The 17,470-nt window shown below is 44.7% G+C and overlaps 1 protein-coding gene across 3 annotated transcripts; it reads left to right on the top strand.

Moving 5' to 3' along the window:
• Window positions 1–145: 145 nt before the first annotated feature.
• INTS14 (integrator complex subunit 14) lies at window positions 146–17,378 on the top strand. 3 transcript variants are annotated; one of them, XM_037910028.2, is made up of 12 exons: window positions 146–312; window positions 2,392–2,651; window positions 5,051–5,158; window positions 7,052–7,207; window positions 8,609–8,727; window positions 9,380–9,522; window positions 12,241–12,333; window positions 14,032–14,176; window positions 14,436–14,569; window positions 14,670–14,788; window positions 15,174–15,239; window positions 16,367–17,378. In XM_037910028.2, exons 2-12 carry the CDS (start codon window positions 2,430–2,432, stop codon window positions 16,616–16,618), a joined length of 1,557 nt encoding a protein of 518 aa, XP_037765956.1. In that variant the 5' UTR covers window positions 146–312; window positions 2,392–2,429; the 3' UTR covers window positions 16,619–17,378. The 3 variants fall into 3 exon arrangements, with proteins under 3 accessions (XP_037765956.1, XP_037765959.1, XP_043379501.1); XM_037910031.2 differs by having other exon boundaries at window positions 179–312; window positions 2,417–2,651; XM_043523566.1 differs by lacking the exons at window positions 146–312; window positions 12,241–12,333.
• The last annotated feature ends 92 nt before the right edge of the window (window positions 17,379–17,470 follow it).

The raw sequence follows: 17,470 nt of genomic DNA, 5'->3' as shown, positions 1-17,470 counted from the left end.
TGAGCTGCCCCACACAGCACCTCCCAGCTCCCCCCCAGCAACCCCCCCCTCTCCCCACTGAGCTCCCCACACAGCACCTCCCAGCTCCCCCCCCTCCCCACTGAGCTCCCCACACAGCACCTCCCAGCAACCCCCCATCCCCACTGAGCTGCCCCACACAGCACCTCCCAGCTCCCCCTGCCCGGGCCGCCCCTGCAGCGGGCCGCTCTGTGCCCGGCCCCTGAGTTCCGGCCTCCGCAGCGGGGGAAGGTTTCTGGGGCCGGACTCATGGCAGCGGCGGCTGGGTTGGGACTGCGGAGGCCTCGGGCCGGGGTGAGCGGAGCGGGCCGGGCTCGGCCGGGGGGGGAGCGGGCGGCGGAGACCCCCAGATCCGGGACCCTGAGTCCGGGCCTCTGCCTGCCCCCCACAGGCCGGGGCCCCGGCCCGTCCCCCCGTGTGCCCCGGCCCTCTGCGCGTCCCACAGCCCCGGGTCCTGCCCCCCGCGCCCCCGCGCCCCCCGCGGCCCTCTGCAGCCCGGGGACTTCGGACCCTGCCCCCTCGGTGCCCCACAGCCCCGACCCCTTCCCCCTGGGACCCGCTGCCCCCTCCAGTCCTGGGACCCTAGACCCTGCCCCGCACCAGTCCTGAGACCCCTAAACTTGCCACAGCACCCCGACTAACTAAGGCCCCCCAAACCTCCCCTCCAGTGCTTCCTGATTCCTGAACCTGCCCTTCAGTTTCCCCCGCCTACTCCAAGACCCCCTCCAAACCTGTGCCCCCTGCCCCCAAACCTCCACACCAGCTCCCAAGACCCTGAACCTTGGCTTCCCCTGCCCCCAAACTGCTCCTCCCACCAGCTCCAAGCTTCCCCCAAACCTGCCCCTTCAGCCACCAACCCCTATTAGCTCCCCCAGGATGCAAAATCCTGCCCCGCACTAGCTCTGAGATTCTCCCAAACTTGCCCCATCAGCATCTATCAGTTCTCACAGCTTCTGGGACCCTCAGTCCTTCCCCACCCCACCCCACAGACCTGGGACATCTCCATAATCTGTCTGTCTCAGTCCCTGATCCCCTGCGGCTTCAGGATTCCTGAATCTTGTCCGCCTGTCCTGGGATACTGCCAAAATCTACCCTCCCTGGGTTCCCTCAAATCCGAACTTCTCTACTCTGGGACCTCTGCCCAAACCTGTCCCTTTCAGCCCTCCCTGCTCCCCCATCCTCCTGAATCCTGTTTTCCCTCAGCCATCCCTACTATCCCAGCTCTGGGACTCCTTGAATCCTACCCCACACCTCAGTCCCAGAACCCTGAAATTCTGCCTTTCCTGCTGTTCCTGTCCTGCCTTCCCAAAGCTGTATCTTCCTTTCTAGCTAACCACCTTCCTCCTTGCGCGCACACATTTATCTCCCTCCAATAAGTCCAGATCCTTTCTTGCTATCCCAGTTCTGGGACCCTTTAAACACAAAGCTCCAGGACGTCACAAATCATTACGCCACCAGCACCACCCATTATCCCATTCCTGTTCTCAGCCTCAGCCCTGTGCAACCCCTGCCCCTTGTCTATGCATGGAGTTATTCAGGAATATCTTGTCTGGAATAACTATTCCTGAATAACTCCATGTGTGGACACTCTTATTCTATAACAGGAGTATCTTGTTCAGTTTAGCTAAATCCTGTTTGACCCATGCTGATTTTGGGGGGTAGCTGGTTGTTTCCTTTGGAAGGAGAAATTGTTAACGTAGTCAGGTGTGTCTTTGATGCAATCCTGCGTACTTACAAGAATGTACACACTGTCGTGTTTCCCTGAACACAGAAGGACTCAAACAGCAGGAGATGGTTTCTTTGCTCACAGTTGCAAGCATCTTACCAGCCATTGCTCTTCCCAGAAGCTCACTACAACTGCATTTCTCTGGGGTATCCTTGCTGCCTTCTTTGGGTGCTTATGTGGTGTTTCTGCTGCTGCTTCGCCTCCTCCTCCTCCTCTCTCAGCTCTATCCAACAGTACTTAGCAGCCTGCTTTTACAAACCCCTTGGACCACATAGCCCAGTTTGAATTCAAGATAAACTGGTGCAAGGCACTCATGTTCCAGAATAAGTGTGTCCACACATGGAGTTATTCACAAATAGCCAATGCACTTTAAATTCATACCTTTAATCCAAATTAATTTTAAAATATAGGCAAGCCCTTATTCCTGACCTCTAGCTACCCCTCTTATCCCAGCTAACCCTCTGTATTCCCTCATAACCCAGTCTTGGGGCACTTTACAGTTTTAAGCACGTAAAAGTCTTAATGTGTTGTCAGTGCTACAGCGTGATGTGGCCTCATATAGGGCCATTCAGTAGGATTGGACAGGGCATATGTTTCTCTTCAGTGCTTTGGGATAATCACTCTGTAGAGCTTTTCCCCCTTTGCAGTGAATCCCTCCTCTTGGTTACGCAGAGAAAGGATCATCATGCCGACTGTGGTGGTGATGGACGTGTCGCTCTCCATGACCCGGCCTGTTTCTGTGGAAGGCTCTGAAGAGTATCAACGGAAACACCTGGCTGTCCATGGATTGACCATGTTGTTTGAGCACATGGCCACCAATTACAAACTTGAGTTTACAGCCTTGGTGGTCTTCTCTTCGCTTTGGGAACTGATGGTTCCCTTTACAAGAGATTACAACACGCTTCAGGTACACCTTATAAAGAACATACTGTGATCAGCAAGTCACTACTCTTCAAAACATTCTGTGTGTTTCATAACTGCAGTGAAACCTTAGGCTTCCTATCCGAGGATCTCGTATCACTTTATGCACTGTTAATTAAGCCTCACAACAACCCTATGAAGTGGGTGTTATCCCTATTTTAAAATGTGGAAACTGAGGCAGGGGAAAGTTGTGTTTTATAATCAGACAAGTCAGTGATAGTGTTGCCTGTAATGTCGTCTGAACATCCAAAAGTGTGCTGGGTAGTTTACCAAAACAAATCAAGAGACACTTCCTGTCCTGAAGAGCTTACAGTCTAAATTCAGATGTCACCCAACAAGGTAGGGCTAATGAAGGCAAAGTTGGGTATGAAGAGAAGTTGTTCAGAGGGTTCCCGTTATGAGATCAGCAGGATACTTGAGGAGACATGTCCATACACTGATGGTTTTGTGACTTCCCTGTTTTGTGTGAGAATTTTGATGTGCTCTTCAGAGGTGACACAGCATAATGGAGCTCCAGGAAGGGTTCTGAATAAAGTAAACCGGTTTAGAGAAGGCATTTTGTGCCTGGGGTAACATGGAAGCAGGAAGAGAGTGGGAAAAGTGACGAAGGATGCTTCAGGCCTGACATGATTGGCAGAGTAGAGGGAGGTGGGGAGAACATGGAAAGGAGATAAGAGCTGAGAAGGAGCTCGGGGCTGAATGGTATATGATGTTGAAAGCCTTTGACCCTAATGGGAGTTGCGTCAATTTCTCTGAGGGTGGAATTTGGTTATAAGTTGAAAATTGCAGAAGCTTCTCAGTGCTTTAAAAGAGACTGGACAAGGCACTCCAAGTTTCATCTTAGAGACTAACAAATTTATTTGGGCATAAGCTTTTGTGGGCTACAGCCCACTTCATCGGATGCATGCAGTGGAAAATACAGTAGGAAGATATATATATACACAGAGAACATGAAAAAGCTTATGCCCAAATAAATGTGTTAGTCTTTAAAGTGCCACAAGTACTCCTCGGTTTTTTTGCTGATACAGACTAACACAGCTACCACTCTGAAACCTGTCTCCAAGTTTCATGTTACTTGATTATGTTACATACGTTTTTTCTGGCACCTATTGGGAATCTGGGATTGCTTCTGCCAACATCTGAAGGCCCCTTCCCCCAGCCTAAGGGGAGGAGCTACCAGACCCAGATCTCATGTAAATACAGGGGATAACTAATGACAAACAGGGCCAGGAGCAAGGGTCAAATGGTCATAAGCAGGGAGCCGCGGGTAGAGGGATGTTACATATGTTGCTGAGAACAAATTCCCTTTGCTGTTTTCCATATTTTACCATATGAATTCTACCACATTTTCATTGCTGCTGTTTGGCCTTGTGGAAATCTTCCATCCAGGCCAAATGTCTAACCAAGTTGCTCTAGCTTGTACTTCTGTGTGTGTTTTGGAGCATCAGACACTTTATGTGGTGTTTTTCTGATCCCGTATAAACTTGTCCTTTGAGGGAGGAAGGATAGTTTGATGTTAAAGACTGGATATGGATATAAGAGGCTTGGATTCTGTTACTTCCCCTGCCACTGACTTCCTGCATGGTAGGCTCTTAGCCAAGCACTCTGTGGCTCAGTTTCCACATCTATAAACTGGGTATAAAATTACTGACCCACTTCACAGGCATGTTGTGAGGCTATATTACTTAAGGTCATATTGTGATACCAACAAACAGTACCCTTTAAAGCAGCAACTATGTTCCCATTGACTTCACTGGGTCTATTTGTGGCATAAAGTACTACTCAGTGTGAGTAAAGGAGCCTTTAATGGTTGTAAAGCATTTAGAGAGATTTGGATGGAAGGTGCTATAAAAAGGTAAATGATTATTATTTCACATGTATTCTGGGGGATTGAAATATCAGAACAATGGGAGTAGACATTTTGTTTTACTTGAGGGAGTAACATAGTTCCAGGTTTTGACTGTACTGTTCTTAGTAGACTTGCAAAGGATTTTTTTAAAAATAGGTCTGTACCCTTTGTGGACCAGAATTCCTTCCTTCTCAGCTTTTACTTGCAGTTTGTGAGGTCAGAATTTCACTTGTTTCCCAGTCAATATGTGGCCTTTCAGGCTTTAATTTCTAATATAAAGGAAATCAGAAAAATACTTAACAAAACAAATCAAACTTCAGTTCTTTCAGGCCTGCTTTCTACATCCTACAAAAGGGCATAAACCCAATTTTTTAAAAACTTTGCAGATCATCCTTGGGAATACAATACTTCCCTAATAAAGGTACAGTGGGAAGGGAAGGTATTTATGAATTACTTCCTGTTTTTCAATAAGCTGCATGTGCTCCCTGATAACAGTTGTCCACTCAGGCAGGATAATGTGTAATTTTTCTTTCCAGGAAGCCCTAAGTAACATGGATGATTATGACAAAACGTGCTTAGAATCTGCACTGGTTGGGGTTTGTAATGTTGTGCAACAGGAATGGGGTGCTGCGATTCCCTGCCAGGTAATGATTGGTTGCCGCCTTTGACTGTTCTCAGAATCCAGCTTGCAGTATTTGGTGAATTCTATAAATTGCAGATTATCAGTTGAATATATTTGGTTGGCCACTATGGCAACAAAATGCTTCAGCCCTTCCATAAAATAATCAGCAGCAACATTTGGGCTAATTTCTGCCGTCTCTGGCTCAGGTGCAGTGTTGTGGTAGAGAAAAAAATGTTTGAGGACCCCTTTCAATACTGATCCCCTTTTCCTCCTGATGTACCTACACGTTACAAAATCGAACAGTTCCCTACCATGTCTGGAAGGCTTGGTTTATGCTCCTGCCTGCATTCCCCAGCTCCAGGGAGCACAGTCAGCAGGTAAGGGGCATGGCCAAACACAGAGTACCTGCTGATGCTGGGCTCAGCAGAGTCCCCTACTCTGAAGCAGTAGTAAGGACTGCTGCTGAATGTATTCTGTCTTTGATCCCCAAGCCCTGCTGAGCCACTGTGTCTGCATCTGCCGTGCTCAGCTAAAAGGACTCAGAACTTCCACTGGGCTGTTACAGCTTTGGGTCTGGTTTCCCCTCCCGTGCAGTGCTCCTTCTTGGGGAAAAAGCCTGCATTTGGCCCTCATTGTTGGTTGGGTTACGATTTGCATTCACTGATTTTGCAGCCCAGTGGATTGGGACCGCCTGTAATACAGCCATAAAAGACCCCTTGAAAAAACAGAGATCAGAACCAAACGGAAAGATGTGAAAATCAAGCATATATCAGATCTTCAGTAGGGTGATCTCTTATTGCCACCATAGGCCATTGTGCTAGCACATCAGGTTACTGGGGGATGAAAGGCCATGGGAAATGCGCAAACTCTTGTTACAGTAAGGCAGGTTATTTTCAAGCATCAGAGCAAATACAAGCACTAATGAGGCTATGAAAGTGACAGGTGTGTTGAGGAGAAGGGAGGAATAAAAAGTGTGCGTTCTCTCACCTGTTCAAACCTGGATTCTAAATCTGGATGGAAAGAATAAATGCTTAATTTCAGCTGGAGTTGGTATTCCTTACTTGCTAGCCAAAACTGTTGTTTCTTGGTGCACAGCAACACCACACCGCTGCCATGTTCCATCCCAGAAATGGCAGCATTTCAGTGGACTGCAAACAAATCCAATGATTTTATTTAACCTTGGAGCGCAATGTTGTGTAAATAACTTTTGGGATCCATTTGGATGAAAAATATCACATTAGTGCCGTAGTGCTGCTGCTGAAAAACCAGAAAGGGTTGAGACATGCTGTAATAGTTAGCAAAGTACTGGGGGACTGATGTACCTGACAGATATTTTCTTTTTTATGGCCCATATTGGCTTCAGTGGGAATTGGGTTGGCTCCTAAGTTCTGCCGAGTGATTATAATACCTTGCACTCTTGAGTATCTTTCCTCTGAGGCTCTTGAGTTGCACGGCAGTTGGAATTCCTTGTGGCAGTGTAGTTTCTACACTGAAAGGGGGTGTGACTTTTTAAAACTGAAAAACTTACTTTTAATTGTTACTCTGTGTTCATTAGTAGTAGGGTCAGATTATAGCTTATAAAAATAAATCCTAGCCATTATTTTCTTAATTAAATTTTAAAATATAGATGACTGTTTATTATGTAGAGCATTGTATTTGTAACGGTTAATTGCTTAAATATACAATTTACATGCAAACCTTACAGGAGTAATCCTTATGTAATTAATTCATTGCGAGTCAGGACTGCTCATGTGAGTAGGGATTTTCAGGACTAAGCCCTGTTGTCCCAATGGGACTACTGACAGAAGTAAAGCTAAGCACAGGTGTAAGTGTTCGCAGGATTGGGGCAGATGAAGAAATGTGTTTAGGTGAAAATGCTAATGTATCCTTTTTTGTGTGTTTGTGTGTGCACTAGGTTGTTCTAGTAACTGATGGCTGTTTAGGGATTGGCAGAGGCTCTCTGAGGCACTCCTTAGCTACTTGCAACCAACGAAACGAAAGCAACCGATTTCCACTGCCTTTCCCCTTCCCGTCCAAGTTATACATCATGTGCATGGCTAATCTAGAAGAGGTGACTCCTTTAACAAATTCTTGCTGGTTTTGTTACACTGAGTGATTATTGTTTTTACAGAATCACATATTCTCCCCAAGATTTATTCTAATAATCTGGTGGTAATGTGTTTGGTTTTAGTGATAATTGGGTCACATTCACCTGCAGTATATGTAAGTTAATTGTACAGAGTTCACACCCTTGAGAGACGTAGATAAACTAACCTAAGCCCCGGTATATCACTGCTAGGTCAATGGAAGACTTCTACCATCAATCTAGCTACCGCCTTTCGGAGGGGTGGATTAACTACAGTGACAGGAAACCCCTTCCATTGATGTAGCATGTGTCTGTGCAATGTCACTAGTGCGGCACAGCTATGCTGCTGTAGCATCTGTAGCGTAGACATAGCCTAAGTAATCCGCTGAGGAAAGGCACTATAGAAATATAAAGTATTATGTTATCAAAGGCACTCATGCGCTCTTGAAGACTGAGAATCTGTGAATTTATTTAGCTTAACAAGGAAAAGGTAAAGGGGTGATTTGATCACAGTTTATAAGAACCTAGGGTGGAAAACAAATATCTGATAATGGGTTCTTAATTCTAGCAGACAAAGGTATAACACGATCCAATGGCTGGAAGTTGAGGCTAGACAAATTCAGACTGGAAATAAGGTGTACATTTTTAATAGAGTAATTAACCACTGGAACAATTTACCAAGGATTGTGGTGGATTTTCCATCAAGGGCACTTTTTAAATCCAGATGTGCTGTTTCTCTAAAAGATCTGCTCTAGGAATTATTTTGGGGAAGTCCTAATAGTCTGCGTTATACAGGTCAGACCAGATGATCCTTTTTGGCTTTGGAATCTATTAATATAAGAGCTGGAAGCTAGGTCTGACTTGGTAAAACAATGTATTACGAACCCCAGTGTGGGGACAACCTTCTGGGCTAATAATAAATGTTACATTAGGAGTAAATCTCTTGTGGGGAAGAAACATTGGCTTCCTTAAAAATTAGCGAGATAAGGTTGTCCTGATCTTTTTTTTATTGACTTAGAGCTTGTCTACACTTAAAACACGACTGCAGTGCTGCTGTAGTGCTTCAGTGGAGACACTATCTGTGCCAATGGGAGAGGTTCTCCCGTCAGCGTAGGTAGTCCACCTCTCTTGAGAGTCAATAGCTAGGTTGACCTAACACTGCCTACGTGGGGACTTAGTTGATTTAACACCGCTCAGCGATGTGGATTTTTCACACCCCTGACCAAGTAGTTAAACCAACCTAATTTTCTAGTGTAGATCAGGCCTCAGACTTTTACTCTCATGTGCATATATTTCCTTAAAAACAGTCTACTGCATCTTCTGTTCTTATGCTGTTGTTTTTTTTTTTTTTAAAAAGGTATAATTTCTTTTTTTGTGTGTGTGCAGCTCCAGAGCTCAGATTCTTTAGATTGTCTGGAAAGACTTGTAGATTTGAATAATGGGGAGGGACAGATTTTTACCATCGATGGACCCCTTTGCTTGAAGAATGTACAGTCCATGTTTGGGTTAGTATTTTTGTAACTAACGTGACTCTGTGAAATTAACATCTGTAAAGAAAACAAAGAAGCATAAAGCAAGACATTTGATTTGTTTTATTTTGATTCATAGGTTTCTTTTTCTTTCCTAGTCCAGTATGTTGACGACTATTGATTGATCTTTGACTTTCATTGGTTAAGGCTGATATTTGTTTTGTTCACTCTCTAATTAAAAACAGTAGCATCAGTATCTACAGTGATATGGATGCTACCTTTGTCAGTGATTGGGCAACTTCTGTTGATTTTCCTTTTGTCAGTGATTGGGCAACTTGAAAGGTTGATTAGGTCATAGGCTTTTCAGGAGCTGCTATTAATTTGCCATAAATGTCATAATGTATCACATATGCTGTGTTGTTGTGGCCATGTTGGTCCCAGGATAGTAGAGAGACAAGATGGGGGAGGTAATATCTAATACCTAACAAAAGATATTACCTCCCCCACCTTGTCTGTAACGTATTGTAGCATTTTGTAATTTGACAATGCTGGAACTACTGAGTTAACTCAGGGTTTTTTAAAAAATCCATTTTGGGAGCTCAGTATAATGCACTTAAACAAGCTTGCAAAACTTATTTTCAACTGATTTGTATTACTTTTTCCCTAATAATAAATGATCATGTTCTAGAAAACTAATAGACCTGGCTTATACACCGTTCCATGCTGTTCTCAAATGTGGTCACTTAACATCTGATGTGCAAGTATTTCCCAGACCAGAACCTTTCATTATAGATGAGGAAATAGATCCCATCCCTAAAGCAATTAATACAGGTAACAAACGTTTGTTTGTTTTTTAAACTTGTCATGTTAACTATTTCTTTTTCTGTTGACATTCCCTACCCTGCATAGTGCCTGTTCCCTCCACTTTCTCTCTGATCTGAAGAGAATGGAATACAGTCTCCAATAACATAGCAATGGCCAGCTACATCTGCCATCAGAGGGTGAGAGTCGCACCCTATTTTGGCCCCTGTATACCTGGCAGATGGGCCAGAGGGGCATAGAAGAGTTTTTAAAACCCCATTTGTGGCCATCTGAGAATCCCCACGTTGCAGGAAGTGTGGAAGACAGCTGTGGGCTATCTTCCATGGACTCCCTTGCAAGCCTGATGTAGAGGGCAGGAGGGGCAGGTTCAGACTAGGGCAGCAGTACATAATCCTGCTGAGATTCTGGTTGCCCATATACAGCCTCATGTAATCTAGGCACCACTCAGACCTATCTAAGTGAGGACTGCTTTGGCCCATGGAACAGCCCAAAACTGGGAGGGTCCACAGGTGTCTTAAAGCCACCATAGCACCCCTGGGCTGTGGGTTCTGGCTGTGTCTCTTAGAAGTAGGCTGGCTGCTTCAGGATATGGAGACTTTCACTTCTAGGAAACTAATCTGAAATCAGTCCAGGTTGGAGGCGAGCAGAAGTCATTATCCTCTAATGGGTGCTCAGTGGCAAATGAGCTGGTGGTGTCAGGGCAGTTCTTATTAGACTTACCTGCATCACAAACCCTCCCCGCTCCATCTCAGTTGGAACTAATTGGCACCTTTGTTGGCAGCCTCAGCAGAGAAACCAAGGGTTGAATCCTGTAGAGTCTGAACTACCCTCCAAAGGCTGATATTGAGACATTGGAACATGGAGGAAGCTTGCATTGCCCTTACTTATGTCTTCATTCTCCAAGAGTGTTAATTTGCCCCTCTCACCACCGCTAAATTCACTTTAAAAAACAATTGTGCAGAGTGCAACCTTCCTCATTCCATCCCAAAGACCAAACTTTCACCTGGGAAGAGGGGGTCCATTCTGTCACTGGTGCATGCACACAATGCGTAAATGAGCGAATGCACCTCAAGGAGAGAATACGCTCTGCAATATTTGCAGATATGACCTACCGAATGAAGGTTTATTTGTTATTAGTGCCTGATTTAAAGAATGTTGGAGTGCTATGCACTATGGAAATTGCAGGGCCCCCCACCTTCACTTAAATTTGCCGGACTGCGCCCCCATCATGACAGAATTGCGACCCCCGCATGCCAGATTGCAGTGCACTCACTTAAATCCAGTGGGCAGGGGCCCATGAGGTGGGGGCCCTGTGCAAGTGCACAGAGTATACATTGGTTAATCCAGGCCTGCTTATTATGCCAAAGTAAACTTTCATCCTCAGCAGTGCGCTTGGCCTTGTGTGCTTTTGTTTTTGTTTTATGCTTTACAATTTGGCAGTAGAGTGCTTGGTAGGTAACTCTGTGTGGTAACTTGCTTTCCCAAACCTGCTCTGTGACATGTCTTAAACAATATCTGGCTCTATTGGATTCTTCATCAAAAAGTGTGTGGTTCTTTCCAAAAACTGATGGGTGCACAATTAAGGTTAAATTACTCTAATAAATGAAGTAGGAACTCTGAAATTAATGCCATCCAAGTTTCCTTGATTTTTCAGCTGCAAGAGAAATCCATCTGGAGTGGGGAACACAGTAATAACACTTTTTATTTGGCTCTATACTGAATTTGGACTAGTATACATCAAATTTTTAATTGAGTTAACTACTGGAAAATAGTGCAACTGAATGACATACAGGGCATGAAACTTATCCAAACAAGAGGACTTTTAATTGTATTTAATATATGTTGGTGGATCTCCTGTCCTTTGAGATAGGGGAATTGGGTATAAATGAGATTCCATTCTACATCCTTTAAAATACGCCTTTCAACGTCTTCAGTCAACTATTGAATGTCTTTGTGAGTTTAATTAAGCAGTATATTATTTAGCTATGGAAAACATCAATGTTGTCAGCCTTTGGGACAGATTCTTTGCAACAGACCAGAGCGCTGTCAGGTTCTCTGGTTCTTGGCCTCAGCACAAGTTAGAATAGCCTCAGAGGCTCCTCTAACTTGTGACAGGTGGATATGGTCTCTGAAGGACCATGTGCAAGCTGGGCATAATCAGAGAGCATCATGCTTTGGCCACTCCCCTTCCTTGCCCTCTGCACAGGAGCTCTGGCAATAGAGGTGTAGGTGGCGGCTATCCTGGCTTTATATCTGCTAGGGACTCTCCACACTGGGGCTGTCCCGGGGTGGGGCATTTGTGACACCTGAGCAGTGCAAAGGAGTGGATCAGGGCAGATAGCTTGCCCCTTTGTTCTTAAAGATGACTCGTTATTTCTCTGCTATGGGCAAAGTGTTAGGTACCAATGAACAAAAGCATGGTGTATAACAACATGTTTCATAGATAACTTCCATTAGACACACCAGGTTCTGGCTGTTGTAGCTGCTTTTCAACTGCTCATCTTAAAGTTACTCATTATTGTATAGTAAATATTTGTATTACAGTGGCACCTAGCGGCCCCGATCAAGATTGGGGCCCCATTGTGCAAAGTGCTATAGTTATATATGGTCTATGCTTCAAAAAGCTCACAGTCTAAGGAAGAGTATTCCTATTTTGATGTTAAACTTAACATGAATAAATCCTCAGCTGTTTCCAGGGCTGACTTGTGACTGTTTGTTTCTTTGCAGATCTAGAAATAGTTGGTTTTATAGATATAGCTGATATTTCTAGCCCTCCTGTATTATCTAGACACTTGGTACTGCCCATTGCACTCAACAAAGGTGAGCCATTTTTGTTTCTAGTAGTGAACATTGCACTGTTTGGAATTGACAAGGTTTTCAAGGTTGCTGGTGGTGAATTAGAGCCAGACATTCCAAAGTTCTCTTAAAGGACAAGTGTCATGCCATTTGGAGAACACTTTTTTGATGATCCCATTAAAATTAAAAACTTAAACACAAGCTCTTTACCTTTTCTAAAAAGAGTATTCTTAACAGTGCATCTGTATATAAAACAGCATCGTTAATAAGAGGGACAGTGTCTCTTTAGTGACATCATAAATAGAACTTTTTGAACTTAGAGATAAAAATAATTCTAGGCCAGGAATCAAGCTGAATATTTAATGCATCTTTTTATCTGCTTGTAATGATTGGGTTTTTTTAAATGGTCTTCAGAACAAAGCTTGTATGCAGTGTCGGTCCCAGGATATTAGAGAGACAAGGTACGTGAGGTAATATTTTATTGAACCAACTTCTGTTGGTGAGAGAGACAAGCTTGTGTCCAATAAAAGATATTACCTCACCCACCTTGTGTGTGTGTGTGTGTGGGGGGTGGTGGTAATTGAGAGCTTGGTATTTGTGCTTTGATTTATCCATTGTTATTCAGGAACACTAGCTACTGCTCACCTGTGTTAACATTTGTATCTGTGCCCTGGAGGCTGGTGTAAGTAGTGAGGAAGGTTGGGTAAATCTCAGGCTTTGCTTTGTCTGTACTTGCTGTGTGCTTGTGGTTACATTCAGAAGGGCTTCTGTTGCCCTTTCAGTGTGGTTCCTAGTTACGCCTCCTCAAGTGGAGCAGTGAGGAAATACGAGGTTTCTCTTGGGAAAATTTGAAAGGACCAAATATGCGGTTAGTGGGTTTTGGCTCTGTGTATTCGCCCTCTTTTGTGCCAAACCTTTCCTCCCTGTGGGAACTTCATGCTGATGGCTAAAGAACAGCTCTTTTTCAGCTCCTAAAACTCAGTAAGTTGCTCATGACAAAAAAAAAAATCATATGAAGGGAGGGGTTAAGGGTTCCCTTAAAAGGGGTCACTTGCAACCAGCACTGTGTTGGAACCTTGTATTTTAGTCTGGTTTTCCCAAAGGTGAGGTTTCACTTGGACTGAGGCCAGAGCAGGGCAGACGTGGGGGTTGTGACTCCTCAGGGGGGTCGCAAGCTGTCAGCTCTGTGGGGCTGACAGTCCCACGCCCCTATTAAATTAAACTGCCCGTTTTTAAGGGGGGAGGGTCACACTCAGAGGCTCGCTGTGTGAAAGAGGTCGCCAGTACAAAAAGTTTGAAAACCACTGCACTAGAACAATGTGCCATGCTGTGCCTCTTTAGCCATGCCACCCACGTGCCCGGGCGTCCCACGTGGAAGCTGTTCGCGCCACTGCTGTGCTGGAGGCTTAATGCAAAGGCTCAAGCTTGTCAGACAGGAGGCTGACGTTGCCCAGAAACGACAGCATTGAAATACCTCACGTCTTCAAAGTGCCAACAGCCTGGGAAGCTTTGGGGAACTGGAGCCTGTGCTGTGTGTAAGGAAGGTTGCTCTGTTGAACTGCCCTGTAGGGTGGTTTGCTTTGGGTTGACAAGGAGGTGGCTGTTGCTGGGTGACTTGCCGGGCAGAGGTTGTAAGGTGTTGAGCATGACAGAAAACAAAGCAGCGCTAGTGAGTGTGAATCTCCCTCTTGTTTTTGTTCTTTTTTTTTTTTTTTTGCACAGAAGGTGATGAGGTGGGTCCGGGGATCACTGATGACACTGAGGATGAGAATTCAGCTAATCAAATTGCTGGCAAAATACCCAACTTCTGTGTACTGCTGCATGGGAGCCTTAAAGTGGAAGGCATGGTGGCCATTGTTCAGTTCGGGTACGGAGGTGCATTTCTCTTTGAAAAGTCCCTTTTGGGGGTGATGCTTTGGGACCAGTCATCTATGAAATACTGCACGCCGAGCCGTGAGCCCCAGGTGGCTTGACAAGCATGTTTAGTAGTGTTGTGACTCTGCACTGACGGTGTAAATAATTTGCAAATAATGAAAGCCAGAGCCCCAAGGTAGCGAGGGTGGGAGGTGAATTTTAGGGATGAGGAATGGGCGGTTTTGACCTTAGCAATCTGCTCATTTCTTTAGGCCTGAATGGCATGGAATGCTGTACTCCCAAGCTGATAGTAAGAAGAAATCAAACCTCATGATGTCTCTCTTTGAACCTGGTCCTGAGCCCCTGCCTTGGCTAGGGAAAATGGCACAGCTTGGGCCTATTTCAGGTAGTAACCAAACTGATTTTAAAGTCTCTCGTGCATTTGATGTTTTCTATGTTAATGCCCTTGTCATGTCTTATTCTTAAAAAGCTTTATTTTCTTTCAGATGCTAAAGAAAATCCTTATGGTGAAGATGACAATAAAAGCCCTTTCCCCTTACAGCCCAAAAACAAGCGCAGTTATGCGCAGAATGTCACTGTGTGGATCAAACCAAGCGGCCTCCAGGTAGCAACTCAGTACTTAGCCTTGCTGCACTTGCACAGTTCAGTATCAATGCTTTGAAAGGGTCGTCTCACTTGGGCAGTAGAAGAAGGGTCTCTATACTTGTCACTTCCATCTAGTGTAATTTTTTTTCTTTAATTCCTATTAAAGCTTCCTGTTTGAAGTGTCATAATTAAAACACATTGGCACATAGTTTGTTGAATGAAAGCTTTGCCTGGCATCTGGTTTAGTGTGTAAACCATTTGTATGGTAGCGTGTATGAGCTGCATAACCGGTGACTGATCACTGAGCCTGCAGGAATGATCAAGTGATTATTTATCAGTATAATTGGGGATTCTTTCTTTCTTGCAGCCTCCCCCAAAAGTTATGGTATTTTTTTTCCCTCCAGACAGATGTACAGAAGATCTTGAGAAATGCAAGAAAACTCCCTGAAAAGACTCAAACATTCTACAAAGTGAGTAACATGTTATGGGTTTGCATGTAACATGTGACTGTACCGATACAAGTTTGATCTATAGAGCGCATTGACTGATGAGGTTAATAATTCTCTGTGTGTTCTAGCCAAAGAGCTTGTAGTGCTTTGCAAACGTTAATTCTCAACAGCCCCAGTGAGGAAGGTAGATACTTGACCTATTGCACAGATTGGTAAAGCTATAGCCTGGAATCCCCTGATCTAAGCTCCTCTCACAGGACAGCATATAGGGTTCAATTGTGGGAGACCTAGGTCTGAGAGTGAGTGATCCTTTGCGATCCCGTGTATCCCAGAGGTGGTGTACACATCTCCATGGGGAAGGGCAGAAATGGTGTGCACTTCAAACACCCCTTGCCAGCTGGACTCTGGAATGAACTGGAGAGCTGCAGGAGACCCAATCTTATCCTGCCTCCCAGGAAGAAATCAAGGGCTGCTTTTGCAGCGGATATTACTAATACTGAGGGATCAAAGGGCATCACAGAAGGAAATGAGAGCACAGGTTGAGAGCAGCCTATACGTGGGTAACAAAGTCAACTATCGCTGTGTGTTCCACCTATGATGCAGAGGGCAAGAAATCCAATAAGCCAGATACAGTTAGCTACATTGTACCACTCTAAAACCAGACTATGACCATAATTCTTCCCTCAAGCCTAGCAGTGACACAAACCCCAAGAGACACCCCAACCAGGGTTCTGGTATGTGCACTATAAACACACACAAAGCTGTGGTCCCTGTCCTAAGAGTTTACAATCTAAGAAAATCACGTTCTATAAATTCTGCTGGACAACGTGGCTGAAACAGAGCAGATAACAAAGCGCACCCTTCTGCAAGCTGGAGGGCTATCCACCTGGGGCCCTGGAGCCGGGGGCGAGAGCTGCTGAGGCACACTGGGAGGGTGTTGTGGGAAAGCTAACACCTTAAGGTGCTATATCTGCTGTCTCCAATCTCGCACCAGCACTAGAATTCACTCTTATGCTGATAGCACTTAGGAAGCTTGCTGGAGGGCCCCCTTCCCCCCATCTCTCTCCTGAGTGAACAAATTTGCAATGAATAAAATATCCTTTCAGAAGAATCAAGATAACTTTAAATGGGGCTTTTCTCCCTTCCAGGAACTCAACCGTTTACGCAAGGCAGCCTTGGCTTTTGGGTTTTTGGACCTTTTAAAAGGAGTGGCGGATATGCTGGAAAGGGAGTGTACGCTGCTGCCTGATACAGCTCATCCCGATGCAGCATTTCAGCTTACACACGCTGCTCAGCAACTCAAAGCAGCAAGTAATGGGACCTCTGAATATGCCGCCTATGACCATAACATCACTCCACTGCAGACAGACTTCTCCAGTAGCAGCACTGAAAGAATATGAGATGCGCTTTTTAGAACATTACTTTTAAGTCTCAAGTGGTCCAAATTTTCCTGTTTCATTTGTTTTCTAGGACTGACTCAAATATTGTTTGAAGAACTTTCTCAGGCAAACAGGGGCTCTAAAACAATCTAGTTTCTAAAGCTGGGATTAATTCGTATAGCTCTTAGTGGATTCAGAGTTTTACCTGGAAATTGTATTTTTAAATGCCTCAAGAAAGTCTCACAAGAATAATGGAGGTTATATAGTATGATTATTAAGGTGTGTGAGGGGAGATGAGGAAAATGCTGCCGTATGCAATGGACTGGAGCCAGTGGTTTACAACTGTTCCCCCTGCCCCCCCTTTTTCTCCCCCGAGAACCAGTCATCAAGTAACCCCACACATAACCCATAACAATTAGATTGGTGCACAAAAGCACTCCAGCGAGAGGCAGGTGTTATCTATTAGGGCCTGGCTTTCAAAAATGTCAGCTATGCAGTTGCATGCCCTTGACTTGCCCAGTCAAAGACTGAGTGTATGCATACTGCATGTGGTTCGATGTATCGCTGGCAATTTTTGGGTGCTGTCACTAATTGCACTCCTTACTTTAAAGATTTAAGGCCTGCCTTTCAAAATGTAAAGTTACTAAAGTTTCAGGTATCTCATGTGCCTCAAGACATTCATATTTGAGAAAGTAACTTACATTCTAGCAAGAGAAAAGTTCACTTTTAAACAAAATTGTAAGATATCATATTAACCAATAAAGAGTAACTTTTTATGGAAGCTTTCAGTGGTTTTGATTCCAGTTTCAAGAGAACAGATATGCGTGTTCAGCATTACGGAGTCTTAGACCTTGATCATGTCTTTCCATCATG

The sequence above is a fragment of the Chelonia mydas genome, chromosome 10 (assembly GCF_015237465.2).
Source record: "Chelonia mydas isolate rCheMyd1 chromosome 10, rCheMyd1.pri.v2, whole genome shotgun sequence".
NCBI lineage: Eukaryota > Metazoa > Chordata > Testudines > Cheloniidae > Chelonia > Chelonia mydas.
The sequence above is the reverse complement of the archived record's forward strand: the minus strand, read 5'-3'. Positions and strand labels throughout refer to the sequence as shown.